At 39.2% G+C, this 21,769-nt stretch overlaps 1 protein-coding gene across 14 annotated transcripts in view; it reads right to left on the bottom strand.

Annotated features, from left to right (window-relative positions):
* LOC111249293 (transmembrane protein 65) overlaps nucleotides 1–18,917 on the bottom strand; it is a 48,278-nt gene extending 29,361 nt beyond the window's left edge. For 2 of the 14 annotated variants that reach the window (XM_086987270.1, XM_086987271.1), the window contains exons 1-3: nucleotides 17,626–17,758; nucleotides 16,668–16,762; nucleotides 4,848–4,970 (exon numbers count right to left, since the gene is read on the bottom strand). In XM_086987270.1, coding sequence (XP_086843396.1) covers nucleotides 4,848–4,970; nucleotides 16,668–16,743 — 199 coding nt within the window. In that variant the 5' untranslated portion in view covers nucleotides 16,744–16,762; nucleotides 17,626–17,758. Of the gene's footprint in view, nucleotides 1–4,847; nucleotides 4,971–16,667; nucleotides 16,763–17,625; nucleotides 18,535–18,741 lie in introns of those variants that run through there. The other 12 variants (XM_086987272.1, XM_086987273.1, XM_022802961.2 and 9 more) reach the window with 9 other exon arrangements.
* Nucleotides 18,918–21,769: the final 2,852 nt, after the last annotated feature.

The following is a 21,769-nucleotide window of genomic DNA, read 5'->3' as shown; positions in this document are numbered from 1 at the left end:
TGTGTTATATCTATTGGTCTACCAAATAACCACAAAAACACTTGCTTGCATATAGATGTAGTGGTACGTAGTTGCAGTTCTGAAAAAAAAATTATTATTTCTGTGCAGTTCTACGGGTAAGATTTGTTCATCTATTTACTTCATAAAATTTATACAGTATTATGTACTAATACGATCTATATAGATATATACATACAGAGACGACATTCGATGTCGGCCAAAATTTGGCGCGCCGTTTGTCACGGCAGGCATGTGTCGTCCACGACTCTTGGTACCAAAAAAACACCAGTTTTTTTCTAGAACCAAACGACAAAGCCGTCATAGTGAAAAACAATACGTCGTTTCCGAAATTTGAACTAAAAACAACTGTTATTCAATGTCTTAAAGCAGGACAAAATTTACCAAGATTAAGGCCTTTTTACTCGGAATCGACGATTTGCGTTATTCTGAAAAAATCAGAGATTTTCATGAGGCAAACGGAAAGATTCTGATTGGGTTTCTAGTTTAAACGGTCCAAAAATTTATCAAAATGGCTTAGAGATTTAAATGTTTGTACAGAGGTTTCTAGGACGAGAATATTAATTACCAATTGGGTCGTTCAGGTGAGTTTTAGCAATAAGTTTTCTTCCAATAAGATTTTTCCACTTTTTTATTTTATTCGGCTATTTTATTTTTGGGACTTTTGGCTTGATAGCAACCCATCATGGGACCCCGCTGTAATCTTGCATATGTAGCGTATTTACGCGACGTTTTAAAGGGTTTACGCCCACCAACACCGCTTAACGAACACTTACAAATTAAAAATTTGATTTCTTAATCCGATTAAGAAAAATTAGGTTTCAAACCGAGATGAATGGTGGTTATATTGAATAAACATAACTGTGAATATCAACACTTTAAGAAAACAAGGTCAGGGGCGTCAGTGGAGCTTGTGAGTTAACACCGTTCTTTCAGGCTACTGGACGGGTACCCGAAGGCAATTTAAGTTTTTTTTTTTCTTCTCTCTTTGTAGTTGAGGGACTTCAACAAGAAATAGAAATCTTGCTGCATAGAGCCACACCAAGACTGCGTTTAATACTGAACCTCAGAAAGACAAAATCTATGGCAGGCAGGAAGGCAGAGTGGCTGCCTAAGATAGCTTAGTCATAACGGGCGCGTCCTCTAAAATACGTAAACATGTGCCCCCATCTAGGCCTGCTCATAAAGCACTACTGGCGTAATTTCATATAGCTCAGGGGTCAAAGATGCAAAAAGGCACTGGCTGGGGCGCTTATCATAAAAGACTCGTTACGTCCTTTCGGTCCAGTAGCAGCATAAGGGATCGACGTAATATGGCACGATTTGACCATCGAGAAGTGAGTTAGTCTAAGCCGTCGTTGCTTAAGTAGAAAAGGTGTTGCAGCGGTCCTGTGGTAGCGTTCCCCGTCGAAGAACCCAAAATAAGCTTCAACCTTCTATACACTTTTGTCTTGACGAAAAATTTCGGCAATTTTAGTTTTCCTATATATTATATATTTTGTATTTTTGTATATTTTGTAACTTCAATTTCAGATATTGCATAGAAACGAAATAATCCAGAATAAATATATTTGCGTTAGAATTGTTACCCGGGACATTGTCAATTCATTCACCATGGGTGTTGTAACTAATAACCGTATTTAATCCACACCAAACTGATTTAAAAGTCCCACCGCTGAAATCACTGGCTTCCGTCTTAACTATATTTTCAATAATCTCTCTAAGCTGAAAACAGTGAAGTGTTTATATCGCGTATTCACTATTCAGCTGTTTGGAGGATGATGTTTTCCTTAAAACGGCCACTGCTTATTGTCACTAAAAAAGTCGAAGGACTGCAAGTTCTGCCAAACATTACGCTTTACTGAGCGCTGATATCTCTTTAGGCAAGCGGCTTTCTGCGATTCTTCTAGTAGTCACTTGAGCAGGCGTGCCGTTTCGCCCCTTCTACCGTAAAGTAGCATCAAGACTAGTTCCCATAATGGTTTAACATCATTGCACTGCTACATCTGTGTGTAGCGTCTACCTGTCTTTTCCTACCAACAGCCAACTTCTAGTTATCAAGGGAACGATCGTACATTGCACTCAATTTTAGAATTGTTCATTTCCAAATGACTCAGTCCGACAGATAGAAAACAGACATTGTAGTCGAAAGGGATCAGGACTCGAGTTCAACCTAAAGGAGACAATCGATCCAAACGCGAACCAAACAACTAGTCTATTGTGGCTCATATATAAATTCAATCTAAGATATGGAAGACGTCTTACCAGCACAAACGGAAATCACATATAGGTGCACCTTTGTGCTACCGTGGCTATAAGAACACTCGTGATAGTAAGAGAAAACGTTTGTAAAAGTGAAAAGCGTCCAAGCTCCTAGGAACTTTATCTCTATATAGTTTTTAATAACTCTCCTTTGTTCTCTAATGGACATGATCGCACTCTCAGAACAATGCAGTTCTGGGTGAAATCTGCGTCAGAGAAAATCATTTCTAGAAGCTTGCTTTGCCATAGTCCGAGCGTTTAAAACTATGGCGCGTGTCACGCTTTCAGATAACGAACAAGATCAAGTCTTTAATTGACATAGCGCGCATCGCTCATTGTTGTTTCCCAAAGGCTGGTGAAGAGGCACGTTCGTGTTTTTTAGCGGAGCTAAATTGTACAATGGAATAGATAGTTAAGCACAAAGATAGCCGAGCTCTGATAACGAAGTAATATGAATCGATGAGCATTTGTTTTGTATTGTTGCCGTATAATGCATTGTATTAGTTGTTACTGGTCCGGTATACTATCGGAATGGGTTATGTAATCTGACGAGCAGATTTAGCTTCGTACATCCCGATGGCCACTCGTCTAGCGAGCAGTGGCAAGTGCTGGCAAGACCGTTTCGTAATAGGAAAAGGGTATGTACGCATGAATCTAGATACGTATCCACCTGCTAGCTAAAAGTTACGAGGGATATTAGGAACATGCCAACAGTAGAAGACGCGAGCATCGGACGATGTTACCGCTACAAGACGGAAATAACGACCATATTCTTGCTGGCTAAAAGGGCCTAATGTACGATCATAATACTTTAAAACAAATGATGCATGCACACATTTAAACTTCGTAGTAACACGTTAGCGCAATCTTTTTTTATTTTTCTAAAGGCAAAGTGTAAAAACAACGAAATCTACGCTTAAAGCCTAATTACCATCTTGTTTCGTACTTGAAATACAGCTTTAACGAACGTACAATATGATATAATAACGTCTAAAATACAATATGTCGGACTGGGCGTGTATCTGTCACGTATTCTTCGTTTTGCCTTACCCTACGGCCTAGTTTCTGATACCATTATATGTATCATAATTTAAAATATTCTCTAGGGCTACCGATCACATACACTAATAGTATGAATAAAGGTGATATATATATATAAAAAGTACTAAAATTAGTTCTCTCTGGAAGCCTCAGTCTTCCAGCTCTAACTAGACGACTGCTCTTAGGAACTTCGGTCGTAGGTATACGTGTGTACTCACACGGGTACTTTGACGCCATAACTAACTGTCCAGAGGAATCATTACTGAAACTTTTTTTAAAAAACAATGATTTTGTTACTAAATATTAACAAAGTATCGTAATAATTGGATTAGATTGCAGCCATTCAGCCAACTTCACGTTTCTCAAACCTACAAAACTTACTGAAGAAGAAGAGAGTTATTTTCTCCCAAATCCCTATGATAACTTAGTGGGTCAAGTGTTTGTCTGCGAACGGTGACGCCAGACGTCAAACTATAGACCTAGAGACAATTGTAGTTTACAGTTGTTGTATCTTTCCAGTTGCCAATTAATAAGTTCACTGGCCAACTCTACAAAGGGTTAGTGGCAGTAATAAAATTACAAAAGCCAACTAAAAAAAACTCCATGGCTTCGGCTGACGGAGTCGTTGAAATTTGTTTTTGCTCGGGATAGTATCAGCACAGGCGGTAGCAACGAAGTTTAAAAGCTTAAGCTTCAAAGGACACCTTATGAAAGCCTGTCGGTAACACCATCTTGATTCTAAGGCTAACTTTGCTACGAAGATATACTGCGATAAGTAACAAATAACCCACGGTATTCCAGCTCTTTGCCTTAATGATTTTCCGTCTCACATTTCTCAGTGAATGAAACAACCTGTCTTTGCAGCCCTAAACATCCCAAACTGGAATAAAATTATTCGTAATACTAAGACAGGCCGTCGTGCGTATCGTACCACAGGTTAGTCCTCAAACTTACGGCCGCCCTGTAACTGTGCATTTTCGCTCACAACAAACCCTTCTAACACACTGAATATACTATCAAAAATCAATCAAAGGAAGAACTACTTTTAGCTGAGTAATACGTAAATCTTTCTATACGTTCATACGTGCTACCTGCCGAAAACGTGTAAATTTCCACGGCACGAAAGAGCTTCGCATTTTTGTAGTAATAACAGGAGTAGAAGGACTTTATCAGTCGTTCAGTATAGATCTTTTAAAATTAAGGTTCCCCTGGCACCTTGGGGAACTGACAGTCTGGTGCCAGCAATAGACTATAATCCTATTTCACACTCGCATAATTGCGAGCTGATTTAAATTTTTCTGCTGATTTTTTTTCTCTCAGTTAAAAATACGGTGCATGGTGTGGTCCCGGCGGTTTCGTGATATTTATAGTAGTCAACACACTGCCAAAACCTCTTACACATATGCATATATATATTCGCATGTTTTTGTATTTAGCTTACTTAAGTGGAACCAAGCGTTATCGTTGTATTATTCAAGTGACCTATAATTATATCGTATAGAGGTATCGGCATGTTTCACGAGTACCTGTTGCAGCCTTCGCTGCTAATGACCGCCTGCTTCTTTGAGCAACAAGCAATGAAGAACGGAAGAAAAGGGCAACGTGTGACTGCTCTATTAATTCCTGCTCCTGTAGCCGGAACTGCAGAACTGCGGACGACAAGGTAAAAAGGTTATAGGTCACGGAAATCCTCACGGATTTGAGCAGTTAGCTTTTCTATGAAAAGTTCATTAGGTAAACTAGAAACGCATATATATTATTTGTGAAATCCATTCTCGAGAGAACAGTTACTGTACATTTTTAAGGCCCGCACGTATCAGTGCTGTAATATTATCCTCACCGTGTTACTGAAGAGAGGAGTAGAAGCCAAAAAACGGGAGTCTGTCTAGGTGGGGCCAAACAACAGCGTAGATTTGTGAGAACCATTGCCCCCTAACCACTTCGAACGGTCAACGGATAACAATAACAATGTTAGTTACCGACAGAAGGTTTCTCGTTAGAAAAAGACGGTTGGATTTTCACCTTCTTTCACGCGTAAATCAACCGCTTTGAATGAAAATATGCGCGAAAAAGGCCATATTACACCATCTTTGACCAAAATTGATCAAACGACATCACGAACTAGACCATGTTACTTGTCTATCATTGATTACAGGCACGCTTTTTGGAGAAGGTTCATAATTCAGTTATTTTGACTATATAGATTTTTCTGTTTAGGTATTATCGATTCTATATAGTCTTCTCGAACCTCGATCATGTGGGCGTTCAGCCGAGTAACTAAGTAGATTTGAAACGAAATAAAGGTCTACAGCCTCAATCATTTATATTGTAACAAACGAGTTCTACGGACGGCAAAGCGGATGGCGCGGCCGACGTGTAAAGACTACTTCATAACGTTCTTCTTTTGTCGGCAGTTCTTTCGGCAAAGGCTTTGTTCGATGAGTATCTTTGAGAAAGATATGGTTCGTCTGCGTTATGGGGCTTACTTACCTATTATTATTATATTTAGTATTGAATACCAAATCTCATTTTCTTTTAGTGCAAAGGCATTATCAGTTTAGTATTACGGCGCTATGATGCTATATAGTCAGAGACGTTGGCAAGTTTAAGCTTTTATATAAGTGATCTGTGTCATTCCTTGAACGAAAATAGTTGAACCGGTCAGAACTCAAACGAATTTTTTGTCTGCTTATATTTTTTCCTTTGAAAATGACCCGATGCGTTCTCTAATGATGATAAGATACACATCGCTTGGCCTTTAGCATATACATATACATACTACCCCCGCTGACAAAAAAATATAGTCAAAAGCTCTGCGCTTGCACGTAGAGCTTGAATGCTACAAAAATTTGAAATAGAATAATTGAAACAAACGATGCGAGGACGCACGTCGTGCCTGCCTGAGTGCCTCGCGTCACCAAGATAATAGGTAGATAGATCGTGTTCCTTCCTCCTTGAAGCAAAAGCTATCGTAGAATAATATGGTCATATTACCGTCGGCAACAGTGAAGCTATGAGCTTAATTGCTATGATGGAGTAGCATTCCCTCGATCAGCCATCACCGCTTCTCTTGTCTTCACTAGCTCTATCCAAATCAATAAATTTAGCTATTGATGGGCTCGATTTGCACATGGCAACTTTTTCAAGGGCCAAAGATTACCTATAGATGTCTTGCCTCATCGATCTGCGGCATAATTCTTTAATAACTATAAAACATATAGCTTAATGTAAAATGAAGTCGGAATTCCAAGTGTTCGCCAGAATCGCTGGTTGGACTAAGGCCAGAACAAAGTGCCTAAAGTGAAATGCTCAGCTAGTTCTGCGGATGTTATATGGTATGATTCGTAAATGACGCAGCGTCTGCATTATGGTAAACAAAACATTGTCTTTTACAAGCTTTGAGGAGAGTAAAACATGAATCAATAAAGGAGATAGGGTAACGATCGCAAGGAGCAATGGACATGCTTTAGATTACTCGTTATTCGGCATGGATCTTCATCCTTAGCGATTACGCAATCAAACGCTTGCGGTAGTCTATTGACCAACATACGTTGAATTACCAGAGCAATATTATGTAAAGGTAATTATATAAGGCTACATGTGCTACTCCCACTCTCACTGAGGTACCAGCTAGGACAAGGCTTCTTTTTCTAAACTAAATTAAAGTAGTTATATTAGGCTAGCAAATCTGCAAGATAGAGATCGAAGGTGAGGCGAATGATAATGAGTGCGTGGGCTTTGTCTTCATTAACAGCCTACTTCACTCCAGCGTGCCGCAGATTTCAATGTACAGTTTTTAATGGCCCTTCTAATAATACCTCCAAAAGTGTTATAAAATCAGCCGAGCCTGTCTGGTCCGTTACGTGCTTCAGCTCCGAAGATCACTGTCAGATCTGAAAGCTTGATCTCTGACCACAGAGGCTGCTTTCATTTCAGTGTCACTTTAATTCATAGAAAGCGAAGCTCTCGTAAGCAAATCTGCTTTGAAAACGCGTCTTTTTAAATACTCATCACGCGCAAAGATTCCTTGTATGATTCTTCCCTGTAAAGTTTTTGAGTCATGAAATCTGCTATCAGTATTTACTATTAAATTTCTCAATCCTTATCTATGTGCAGGCAAATCCTTCAATTTTAGTTGACAAATGCTCGGTTTGTAGTTAATCCCCATTTTGCCTTTAAAGGGCAGCTTTGTCCACATTGTCGATGCTTCCCTATCTCTTCCGCCACAGTCCAATTCGATGCATCTCTCAGGCCACTCCACTAGCTTCCAAGTTCTGCAAGTTTGATGGATGCATAACTGGATTTGGCACCAAGTAAAGTGTAATAAGAATTATCGCAGCTTCTTAAGTTTGTTCGGGAAAACATTTCTGCTACTAATGCTAAAGAACAACAATCAACAACAGCGGACGAAAGGTTTATATATAAGGGCATTTTCGCTTCACGTGCCCATTGAACGCGTAATTTTTATGGCGACTGCTAGATAAAGTAATAATATGATAGACTATTTAGATAAATTCGATTCTATAGCTAGCCCATGTGCGCATGTGTGTGAAGCAGATTATATGGTTATACAGAGATTTGTTAATGCAAGGTTGTTAGTTAGGGCCAAGCTGAAGCAAAGTTTAGTGAGGTATTTTATACCTCTCTGGCTTCTAATCACTATTTACACTAAACTCCTATTTTGAAACTAAACTTTTCGATTAACTTTGGCTTCTAACAGTACATAGGTTTTACAAACGTCACAGGTTTACTGATGACCGGGTAGGTTCCTGCTTGACACCCTAAAAAACGTAGTTTCTGTGTAGGATCTCTAACGATCTTGACAAATTATAGTCGATGAGTAGACTGATTCAATTTTATGAAGACTTTACAAGATGAACTTGCCGCTTAGTGCATCTTGTTTTCAGTTTATATCCTATCATCTTGTATGCTTCAATAAATGCGTTGCGTTTTTGACCTCCATCGAAGTAGACGTTAGCAACAGTATTTGATATGATGGGACGGTCCTTGGGTTATAACTAGGTTAGAATAAATTGGATAAAAAAAATTATACTCGATCTGATTTGACCGCTATCCTCAAGCGCTAGAATCCCTTAATGCGTTTCGCTGTGCTCTCTGTAATTAATCCATAGTAGGAGACCCCGATGTTCGTATTATTAGTTGTTCGACCATAGGAATATTATTCTAGTCATAAATATAGGCAGCTGTTCTAGTTTGTTGTTTTCATAACGGTGAACAAGTCCTCGGAGTCACCTTTACAATATAGCATTAAGAACTTGCCCCCACTAGAAAAACGGAATGGGTTTATAATCCTTAACACAACAGCTGTCTCAATACAATATCTAAAACACTTGTTAGATTTTTTGGGCCAATTCCTCTTTGAACATAATGCATAGTGTTCTCTTTCTGGCGCGAGGAAGCGAGAAAACCTGTGACACACACCATTTTAATGGGTTTTAGCAAGGTGGCTGAGGCAGCAACACGTACCCAATGAGTGGGCTAGAAAAAGTAATCTTCTATAGAAGTTTGGTGTTCGGCGCTATGACAACCTCTGTACGGTTTACACGCTTCGTATAGTAAAAAATATTTCCTAATGCTTGGTTTTCCAAATGTTACGCAAACGTATCTAGTACAGATAAAAAAAACACGTAATTGTAATTGTGTAATAGCCTTCGTAAAGGCCGTGCCTCCACGGAAAGTGACTTTCAAGAAGTGATCCTTTTTTCTAAAATTCTGTCGTTTCTGAAACAGAAACGGCTTCTGAACGTGATTACCAGACCAAAAGGTCTATAAGTTAGCAGTGTGTTATTTAGAGAAGTTTGTCAACGAAGTGATCATTGTTCTTGTTAAAGAGGGAATAGTAAGGGCTACAACACATGCAATTATTGTAAGTTATGCGATAAAATATACTGAGCTTATATATGGTATAAAAAATAAATTAAAATTGAATCAATATGGCGATTAAGATGGATTTCTTAGTCAAATACCCGATATTTTAACGGTACAGCCGCGGCAATTTCCGACATCGCTTAGGATTTTTTGAGTTGACGAAAAGAGAACGATAACATCACGTATAGCGTTCATATATTCAAATATTCTAAGTAAGATTGAACTAATTGAGTTCGACTGCACGCTGGTCGTAGCTCAGTACTACGGGTGTACGTAGTTTGCTTCATACCGGTACAGAATAAAAGACAACCCGAGGAACACTGAGCATAAAATGTCACGTATCCTCCTAAATGGTACACAAGTGGAACGTAAACATGATTCATGTTGTTCCACCGAAGTATATATTTATCAGCAGATACTTCGCATCAATCGTTTGAGCAATAGACGAAAAAGCTTTCTCTAACAGCAGATGTTACGGTAAACGTTTCACATAGGAACTAAATCACTGACATCCAGATGTATTCAGAGCTCTTAAGAGAAGCAAATTCTGATCATAACCCACCAAATAACGCAGCACAGGATCAGATAATTAATAACTCGTTTTCATGAATAAGATTGTCACAAATAGACAATGAGTCACATCCTGGCTGATCTATATTAAAGAAAATAACAAAGATTTGCACCTCGTACTCGAAATCCACACGTGTTTGTGCTGCGTTTACAATTCAGTGCTGGTTTGTGTTTACGTAGTTATTAAATATACTTTGTTTAGCTTAATCTTTCAGCGGTGTGAATTGCATGCCAGTTCGCGTCTTCTCTTCATATCTACATTTGGCTATTGGCTACAAGGTGAGCTAAAATTTAATCTTCGTATCGACCATGGCACACAATAAATAAGGCGAAATATGTAATTCATGTTGCCTCTTTTTAATTGAAGATGTTCAATCCAGAAAATAAATAAATTTATTGGGTTATAACATAAACAAGGATCCATTGTTCGTTTTTCCCCTTACCTCTTGACCGATTATCTAGCTTCATTATAGGACAGTGCGCTCTCACTCTCTTCCATAAGACTATTGTGCAAGGAACAAACGTGTATGTTGAAGAGAAATGCATTTCCAGCTTCTGCACTATTCCGCCTATAGCCGAAATTAAAGAGCTTCTTCGAGAAGGCCCGCCTGAAACTACTTGTGAACTCATCAGGTGAACGAGAGAACAAACTACGGTTATATGGCTATCAGTAAGCACCCTCAATCTATGGGATCTACCCAAAGGTTGAAGGCTTAAGCGTTTCATGAACTATGTAAATAACGCACGGCTTTTTCTTCCGGCTCAACAGTTCGCCCGGTACCGAGCAACACGCAGCCGTAATTGGAGGTTTCTGTACAAAACTGTCAAACTTACGTGTTAAGAAAAATCGTATTTCCATACTCTTATAAAGAAGAAAAGGTAAAGGGCAGTTCCGGGATTCGTCTAGGCCCAAAGCTAAGCCAGATCTTCATTTGCTTACAAACACAAGTAAACAAGAGTTTATTTATGGTCCAGTTACGCCGATCGGGCAGAGCTATCGTACAGAAAGAACGCGATAGACGGAAGCAAAGTTATCCTTCACTACGATAATGACAGTGGCCCATTTACTTGGATTTGCGAAAACCGCGTTATAGAAGTTTGAGCTACTTGCGACGGAAGGCCCGCCATATTTTTCGAATTCTGCGCCTATCGATTACTACTTTTTTCAGTACTGGCAAATTAGTAATCGTTCATTTGACAGTTAAAAGGGTTTCAAACCCTGAGATTTTCAACTTTAAACCTGAGAATTTTTGCGCGGAAAAAATTAATTGGTTTTTAGTTTCAAGCAAATCGTAAAGAAAAACGATTGTACGTACGTAGTTAATTGATCTGTGATCAAAATTCTTTTTTGTATTTTAGTATCCGTTGGTAGTGTATTGTATCTGCTGTACTTTCTCGATTAACAAACCATTTACCATTTGCACTTTATATTACAGTCAGCCAAACCAAACACCCTAAAAAAATCTTCTATGGGTAGTATGTAAACGACTGGACTTAAAGCATTCTCAAGAGACTTTTAGACATTCGTTTCGACAAAACAAATCATTCGATCAGGGCAAGAAAGCTCTCTGATCTATCAGTCAATTTTGGTCAAGATCTTTTCGCATTGAATCGTTGAAGTTGAAAGTCGTCTACAAGTATTTAGCAGATAACGTCAAGCTACAGAGAGATCACCTTCTCGAGAACTTCATTCGTTTATTATTACCACTAGTTTAAAGGTTGTTAACTGAAAACACAAAGGACAGGACGTAGGACACCCACATTTCGTTACTGGGCCTATTGCTTAGTTCTCAGGTCGAGCATCATGACTGATCGACCTATTATGTCCCGGGACACCTATTTCTGCCGCTGAACATCACGAACACGTACTCTTTATTTATGTCATATCGTGATCGACATTTGGCTAAATGGTACACATATAACCAAACTAGGAGGTCCTTTACGGTCCCACCATTCTTTGTGCCGATAACTGTCACAAAAACACTTCCTGTTAATCCTCATGCAGACATGACTTTTTTCCACAGTGCGAAAACGACTGCGCATATTTTAACCTGTTGACGATGGATCTTTTACTGAGCTGATGAAAAACCGACCTCTCTGCTTCTGAATATATTCCCCAAGTGCCGATGTAATCAGCAACTGAGGACAGTCATGCTGCTAAGTCCTGGTTGTGCCAAAAGCTCCTCAGGACACCGGGCCAAATTCGCACTAGAGCCTGCTGTTCGTCGCCCGTTTTATCCGACCACTTAGAGCGTCGCACTCTGTAGTTCAACGTGATCCAAAGCGCAACCAAGCGCGACCTTGGTGCTCAGATCTAGTGTGCTAAGACCGGTTTCGGTAAACGGAGCTAATTACAGCTCATTGCCCTTCGACACCTCGCCCGGCTTTCGTCCACATCTACTTTTCTGACGGAACTACAGGCGTATGTTGTGTCGGATAATGCGCAGGTTTTTGATCCTATTATTCAGATACCTACTGAAAAAGAAATAAGACGAGATAAATAACGCTGTCACGGCGGTTGGACAAGCTCAGATAATGTGCACGTAAAACAAATATTAAATAGTTAATCTACTTGCAATCCTTTGTTTATACTAATGCACAAAGATGGATTTTGTTCGGAGCCTCATGTTGCTGGTCAGACCTAGATGGTTTGGCCATCTTCTAGGCGCTAGGGATCGGCACACTTCGTTTCAAGTTGGGGATCAGCTGTCTGCGGCGATACTGGACATAAAACTCGGAAATCTAGAGACCTAGGAGATGGGTTCACCTTTTTTGCCAAAAACGATGAAGGTGTAAGCATGCGGACGAGTCCTACTGCCCTTGACAACGTACCAGTTTGAATCCCTCTCTCTCTGAATAATAAACCACCGCATCACAGCTACCACGCTACACCCCGCATTCTAATAGTATATTGATCGTCTCTAGTACGATAGCACAATTGCTGTTTCTGTAATTTTCTAGACAAACTGAAACAAGTGAATTGAGTTAGAGAGCAGTAATAGCCCCATTAAATGGGTCCTCTATCCTAGTGGTCGATAGGTTCTCTCTCGTTTGCTGGCATCTATGAAAACACAGCTTGTTGTGATGTGAAGTCCGAGTAATTCTGTAAAGACGTGCGTGGAAAAAGCTTTAAAAAGATGTAGCAAAATCCTGTGGCGTCTGAAGTCGAACCCGTTATGCTAAACGCACCGAATCGCAATACACTTTGTTGAAAATTGCAGCGCGCAGACCGTACACGTTCAAATTTCGAGCTACTATATCGCATCATCTTGGGAAATTTTTGAAAATATTAGCTACCCAAAAATTCTAGCTAGTGACAAATAACACTTGGTCAAAGTAGCAGATGCTCTTAATTCGAACGACCGCTGCCAAGTGAAACAAAGAGTAACTGGGTCAAAAGCAACAACAAGATTCATGTTCGTTTAACGTTCGAGATCGAAATCAGCTTTGAGTAAATTTCAAACCGTTTTTTTGTCTATCCTAACAATATCGCAATAGTAGAAGAGCAAGCGATACTAATAGACGGGTAGGGGTCTGTACTTGATGGCCTTAAGCTCGAATATACGCACATGTACAAAGGTTTAATCCTCATATAGCCCGATAGCATCTCCTGAACCGAAAGCTAAACAGCAAACAACTGTGCCGGCTTTCATCGATTGGTTTTACAGCTTGCTGGCTGTAAGCTTATCTTGAGCTCAGCAATGCGAGTAACACCATAGAACTTTATGTGATCAATTGTGAAAATCTATCGTGCTTTCATTCGTTTCCAGGTTCTCATGTTGACAACTCGCGCAGAGTTATTCCTTCACCGACTAGCAACAGCAACGATCACTGGCTCTACAAATTCTCTACGGAATCATCCAAAAAGATTATAAATTTAACCATAATAGAACTGACTTAGTGGCGCGTAAAACTACGACTGAGCAAGCACATACTAGCTTTCGCCCCGGATAACCTAAAGAGCCTAAACCCAATAGTCATGTGTTCGCAAATCACTTAATGTTGCTTGTTTTACAATTTCAAATACAGCCTAAACTGTCACCTGAATTTACTACGAAATCATTATACTTAGTTTTCTCAAGCCTGAACTTAGGTATGAGCGTCTCAAACCAGTGGCCCTCTGGTATTATTACAGTACAGTTTATATTAGTGAAAAAAGTGCATAATAATATAGTGAAACCATCGTGGATAGCAAATGGCCAAGAAACTTATCCAATTTTTGCATCTCCACGTAAATCTAACAAGTTAGTAATGATAAGCTTCACAGGAATGTACGAAATCGATACGACGGAAGGTATACAACTTGGTCATTGCCTTGAGTCTGCCTTCAGCAGCTTGAAGTCCCAAAGCGTAACGCCTACATCTCGCACTATGAACTATCATATATTGGGAAAAAACTTCGAGATGACACATTACAATAAATACGTTATATATATACATATATTGGTTACCAAATAGCGGTTTTATTGTGTGAACAGACTATATTCAAAAGTTTTTCAGTTGTTTGTATCAGAGTATGTAATTTCTACCAGCAAACGAAAGCGCTCCTTTGTAACGACAAATATTGCGGCATAGCCTTATGTGTGTATTCGATTTCCGAGATTGCCTTATACGAACTCTGCTACTGCGGTCTGCCAAAACGCAGACGCGGTGGGTCTTAAGGCGACAAAAGCACCCACAACTCTTACTATTAAAGTGTATGCATACGATATGACGATGGTCCCCCCCCCCCTCCCTTTTAACATGGTAAAAACGATTTTCAACAAAAGTTAACCACAAACTGTTTCCCCATCTCATCGTATGCCAATAGCACGACATTAAAAAGATTTTTTTTTAGCTTTAGATCATGAGGTGGCCTTTCGATTTTGCTAAACTTGTTAATCACTCAGGTGCTGTTATTATTTAGCTCGGACAAGCACGCTAATGAAAATTAAATTGAGCTTCATAAAAGACTGTGTAAATAGTAGTAAACAACTTGCTCTAGGAATGCCGTAGCGATATTGCGTGCGACTTTTTTTTTTTCTATATTCATCTTAAATTTTAAGGCTGAATTGTCTGGGATCGTCGCCCGAGAAAGTGTAAAAGTTCTGAGAATAGAGTCTAAGTAGCTTGATAATTATGATATGGTGATTCTCACTTAAGTGCGCTGTTAAATCATTTGGTCAACATTGTCTAGCGTTCAGTCCTAACTGTAGCCAAATTCTCAAATGAAAAATCAATTTAACACACTGAATAATAGCAGTCATTCAGTCAGAGGTAATGGAAGTTAAGTAAATTAGATGTAGTAAAAAAGACGATCAACAAATATTTTCAATTGGTCAGACTGAAGAAGTAAGATAGTGCTAGAAACAGATAGCAGATGTTTATATATTTCGAGTTTTATGTCGTATTAGGCATTTCTATAAAAGCTCACCTACATATTAGTACTATGATTATCACTAAGTGCTCCGCGATTTTTTGTATTTATCTCCAAAGCAATAAGCGTTACAGAAGAAACCATAGAATAAGAATTTTTGGCCATCTCCAGAAAGCTTTGTAACCTTCCTTTTTAAGTTTTCACATTGAAAATTTTAAAGAAGACGTAATTTTCAACTAACTTGAGGGTTTCTTTTATTGTTTAACGTAATTTCGTAACGTAAGTTTAGCGTAATATCGAGAAGTGTATACACTGTACAGCTTTTATTATGGCTGTATTCAATGGCTCGTCCTGTGGTTAACTGAAAACCTATTTAAATTTTCCCTTCAAAAATATGTTAGGCAGGCCATTGATTGGCGACTAATCACACGCTAAATAACGATGCTGCAAGTATTTACATGACTTTCTAGAACTTCAAACAGCTTACCTTCTTGCACGTTCACCTCATTGAAATTACTGTAGCGTAGTTACATGATATAATGAATTATTTAAGCAAAAAAAAGTTTTTCCTCCTTTTTCCGCTACTTTAGAGATTTGCTTGCCTTGGCTAATAGCTGAACATATTGAGCGTACAATTTTTACTATGGCTAACTTTTCCTATATTTAACCAAATATCGAAATAGGGAACAATGTTTTATAGTTCGCAGTCCTTAATGGAATTTAATGAAAACTATTGTTTAGGTTATAGGAAATCTACCAAAACAGCATCCTGTAGGTATATCCATGTTATATGTTCAGATAGCTCGAAAAAATTCAGAAATATCTAATTGCTTTGATGCTTTCTTTTAATGTACAGTAAATTTTAATAGATATCATTAGAGCACTATTGTCTCTGAAAAAAAACATTAGCTTACTGAAAAAATAACATGCGAAACAGGTAAAACTACGAAGACGAGTGGCACAACTTTGTTGGCTAGTAATTTCAAGTTACATGTGTAGTTAAATTTTTGCTAAATGCTACCTCCTAGATGACTTGCCTTTTTCTCAATGCAGACGGCAGGCCTAACCTACTTCGACAAAAATCTTAATAGTAATCAAAATGCTGTAATAGTAATCAATTTTTTTTTTTCACTAAAATTAATATTTCGCAACTACTATAGAGTATATTGTCATCTTGGCCAACGTTTACTAGCGTTATATATAAGTGAGTTTACGGAACTGTCACTACAGCCGATTTCAATAGTTAAAAAACAAGGGAAAATATCAAGCTGCTCGTCTCGCTTACTATTATCAAGATGGTTATTAGGTAAACAAAAATCCCCGTGGGAAATTGAAGTTTAGACCGTTTTATTTGGCATAAATCTTTATTTTAAGTGATAAATGCTACAAAATCAAAGGTAACTGGGGAGCAGATAAATACTATTTAGTGGTTCGGAGCTTTTTTCTATTTTTTTCAAATTGGATACCTCAAATTGTGTGTTGTGGCTATAAGCAATCTTACAAAAATTCTCTCTTCAAGATTGAAACTTACGTTTCTGACCTTTTCGTGTTGTGCGAGATGTAATATTCACTCTGCCGTATTCATGCAGAAATAATGCACAAGCCATTACCTGTGCACGCTGAAAACTAAAAAAACATATGAAACAAATTTTCCCCGTTGAGTCTATAGGAAGGTCAAATATATATATATATATATATATATATATTTGATTACTACGGATATACTGACATTCAATGAAGCTATGATGGGAACTGTTACGTGCGAGAGTCAGGAGTTTAAGCACAGCTTATTCTGCAATCGTTAAAATGATAATTTTCTGTACCAGATTAGTGTATCTACGCCGTTCGAACAACCCATACCCCAGATTTAAATGCCACCCCTCCAAGTAATAAAATATTGCAATAAGTTAGTCTTACAGACGTTTCTATGATCGAAAGTAAATTTTCATCCCTTCAAGATTTATCATTTTACGCATTATTTTAAGCGATTAATGCGAATATACAGTCAGCGCTGTGTACCTTTGTAACAGTCTATTAAGTAGTTCTGCACTTCTCAATAATTATGCCTGAAGGGCGAGATAGTAGCGAGGACCGTGTCGTGAGCAGGCCAATTATAGTAGCCATGAGCGTATACAAAATACGCTCCCACGTCGAGAGGTAGTTCTTCAAACTACTGCATTGTGAAAGTATGCGTTACCAGTTCACTGTTACAGCATTTTTTGGCATAAATCATACATGTATAATATATTATAGACAAAAATGGACGGAATGAGAAAAAAGAGACATACTCATAATTACGTTAGAATATCTTTCTGACTTAGCATTGCGTTTAGAGCGTAATCTTCAAAGCCAAAGCAGACTTTATCGATATTGCATTGGCCGGTCATCACCGATTCAAGACCTGGGCGCAACTGTACGACTTACTTCTCTATCAACGACATCACAAGGACGTCGACACCGCAAAAGTTCTTTCTCTTAAAGTTGCTCACCTTCGTCGTCATTCAATATATTGTTCCGTTCCAGCTCTTCGAGAAGAATTCGACGCTCTTTCTGATGCAGTCTGTAAATAAGGTCCTTGGCCTGTTGGCGAGTGATAAGCGCGTCGTCGTCTACCAGAAGTTTTTTAACGCTCGTCAATGCTGCCGAGTTGTGCAAGCATGCAACCCGCCCTGCGAAGGCTAGCCCTTCCCCCAGGCGTGCAGTGAAAGATCGCCGCTGTATAAATCCACTATTGCTTCGTGTGCATTCAGCAGACCGTGAATAGGCAAAAAGAGGAGCTGTTCTCCCTGCAAAGCCACCTGCTCCTCGCCTTAATGCCACGTGCATCCACATCACGTACGCTTACCTCCAATTCGAAAACAAAGACGGCGTGGGTAAGAGAAATATGCCGATACTTGCCGCCAATCTCGGTTCCCTTTCGCCTCTGTGTTGCTTCTTATTGCGATGAGTTTCGCGACTTACAACTTGGACACGTTCACGTAATGACAACAACGACGACTCTATAGTGCGATATAAACACGCTTCTATGCACATATCCGAGAAGAGTGGCACCGAACACCTGGTTTCATTCGAACACTGGAAGAACCATCGAACATTAGATGATGTAGATGCCGGCCTCGATCTTCAATAAAGTCTTAGTCCAGCGGACACATACCGCAGCTTCAGTCAAAATCCGTATGGGCAAACCGGCTTTGCCTCTGTCATGGATACTCAATGTCAATTTTCAACAAGCAGCGTACATTTCCTATATTAACCCTACGGTATTGGCGATTGTCGTTTAAAAGATAATTTCACAACCATAAAATTAGGCAGCCACTTCAGGCTGCCCCTGACTACTACAAAGGAAGACACTTCAATCCCGACCGAAGACCGATCGTTGTATAGTTGAAACAAAATACCTGTAAGGTCAAAGGGGACTGTGTGTTCGTTACATACGAAATCAATTGTATACTAAAGGTAAGCTGCTTTTAGCTCTCGCTTACTGCATACGGCCGCTTTCAGGATAAGAGTCTACCGGTAACCGAATAACTCTCAAAGAACTAGTGCTTGTTGCAACATTACTCAAAGAAACAGTACTGTAGATGCTAGACATAATTAAAACGTACAGACTAGTCAAACTATTCGTAAGATTATCAATAGGGTCAGAAGTTAAGAATAGTGTAGCCGCGCCTGCCGTTCCGGATACACTGTACGAACACATTTACGGCTTTCACAACGTTTGCCAGCCCGTCTACCACTGGGTGGTGACGATCAGCTGATACTGAGATGCTTCCTCAGTGAAACCATTAGCGAGTCTGCCCTTTTACCCTCTCTACCTGACGCCCTTTCTCAACCGGGCACTTAGATTGGTCCTTTCTCTCACGACCTCCGCTGGGTCAGTCTCGCATCCTTCGTGGGTATTTTCGTACCGTTTCTACCCACCACTCGCATAATATGGATCTTCCTCCATATGCTTTGCATCTTGCTGCTGGAACATTGGCAATATCCTGCTGACTCGATAACTGATTCCGAAGAAGGTGCTGCGTTGCCGCAGCACCTTCTACGGAATGAACGTATTACAACGTTCGTTCCCTTCTAGCTAACAGATTGAAATGCGCAATAGAGGTGAAACGCGTTCGCACGCGTTTCTATGCAAATTCTTGGTTGTGCAGTCCACGTACATTGGCACGTGCTATATTATTGCCCCCCCCCCCCCCCGCCAATTCTATTTGGTGGCCGTACAGGTAGCAGGTAATTATGATCACATAAAGCATAGTAGACGATTTTAAGGTTAACTCAATTAGACATCTATCATTCCATGCGCATAGATCTCGTTATACTTCTGCTAAACGTTTTCATGTTCTAAGACAACATGACAGAACAACGGTTTTCTCGACTCATTTTCCAAGTTGTTAATTCGCACGGTTACCACCGAATAATCGTGGCCACTGAACCCGTGTGGTAACAGAGCCACATATTGACGGCATTTCGGTTGCGGTTACCCATCGATATTGGGGCCCGTTCATTTCTCCATTCATCATTTACACATGATTCACAGTTCATGTGGGTACCTGACACTTAGCCGGCGGCATTAAAGTTTAACAAACAAAAACTGGTTCACCTGTTTAGCCTAGACCCGTCGCAGTTGTTTCGTATCGTAATTGCCCTACCGTCGCCATCATTCATCCCAATTGCAATCCCGTTATAGTTCCAGTTTTTCAATGAGATAAACACCTATCGTTTGGATATGTATATATATATATTGTTACTCATTGAACAATTATCAGTTCTGCTTGCACAGTTTCCATTTTTATGTTGACTAGAACATCTCTCCCAGCTACGAACGTATTTTTCCCTCTAAAAATGAATCCGACGCTCCTTCTTTCTCTCACCCCGCTTCCGGTATGTTTTTTCTGGTGTGTACCCATTTCGAAATATTACCTTTGTTCGTTGCTTATAACTAGCAAGAAAGTAGCCTTGCAAGCCATCGTTTCTCTAACTGTACACTCTTAAACGATCTTGTACAAATCCCACAATACTAAAAAATGAGATAGCCACTGTCATGTATCATGCTGCGCACAAACATATAAAGCGCGCACGAAACAACTGAAGTTTGTGATTACGCAAGTAAATTTACAGCTACATAAGGAATACGAGTATTTCAAAGATAGGGGCAGTTCTAGTTGAGGCAGCAACGATCTGCTTTAGTTTTTTTATTGATAGCAGATACGAGCTCTTTAAAGTTACTTACTTTGCGATACCAGATAACGATAAACATCTATTTATTCATATATTTACTTTACAATTTTAGGTCTATTACGGTTAGGCCGTGCTTGTGTCGATAACGCAAAAACATAATTTTAATACCACGTTGTAGTCATTTTTGTAATAATAATAATAATAAAATTAACTGCGTTAACACTTCTGGAAGTGGATCGGTCCAATAGAGTACTTCATAGACAAAGACTGTTTCAGTGAAAAACGTCAGTCTGAAACGAACTGAGCATCTGAAATTTCGCTCTTTCTTTGTTATGGCGCGATTAATCAAATTAATAACATTTACAACACTGTATTAGAACCAGCTAATTTGGCTTGATGTCTGGAAGATGCCCTTTTTATGGCAGCGCGAGTATGGGACACCTCGTTCGCACTCGCAGTCTGATCCGGATCAGGTAGTGAGGCAAAGGATATGCCCAGTTTATCGAGCTGATGATACCCTTTTCCTCAGGCCATGTCTCACTAATGAAGTAGGTAAGTCCCTCAGTCAGTTAGGACCTACGGCCGACCGAAGTTACATCTGTTACTACTATTACTTCTACAATTATAAAATACGTATAAAAGGTGCGTTCACAGAGTTGGTATACCTCTCATCTTACACTGAAAAGCTAGCGACAAACAGGATTGACCAAAGAAGATGGCTCTTGGGAACAACTTTTCTTTAATATACTGTCAAGAACCTGGCCAACTAAAATGAGTTGGATCTTGCTGAATTTATTTAGATTTTCACCAACAAACTTTTGAAAATTATATGGTACCAATATAAGTTGTTATTAATCCAATTTTTATATGCTTTTTTTTTTAATTTCTGGCGGTCGTGTTCGCCAGTGCTGCGGTTTTAATTACCGTGGCTACACATTTTATTATTCTTTTCCCGGTGACCATGACGACGCAGTCAAACAGAGCGATACCCACCCAGATTACGCCGTCTTGCAACTCTTCTAATTGGCCATGCAGATTTGTACATATGATCCTTGTGATTTTAAATAACTAATATAGAGCGGATCTGGTCCACACGTCCAATTGGAAATAAATTCGGTTTTTTTTTTCTTCGTTTTGCCTAAAAAGTATCATATAATCGGACTGAGCCATCGTTATGCTGTTAGCGATAGGAACAGGGAAAATTATGCTGAAATATGCCTGGAACTTAAGTTAAATTACTGCGTACGCAATTAACGCTTTTTTTTTTTATAATTCTAACCTAGTGCAATTTTATACAAATCCAATCAGATACCATGAGAAACAAGCACACAAATTCGTAATGCGTAACGTAAAAATTACGTAACAATATACTAGTGATGAACTCACAATTAGACAACTAGAACTAATGTCTAAAATGTCAAGAATTGAAGATTAAACTAAAGGCTATATTATGTG

Source organism: Varroa destructor, unplaced genomic scaffold, assembly GCF_002443255.2.
Source record: "Varroa destructor unplaced genomic scaffold, Vdes_3.0 BEIS01000004.1, whole genome shotgun sequence".
NCBI classification, from domain to species: domain Eukaryota; kingdom Metazoa; phylum Arthropoda; class Arachnida; order Mesostigmata; family Varroidae; genus Varroa; species Varroa destructor.
This window is presented reverse-complemented; position numbering and strand designations above follow the sequence as displayed.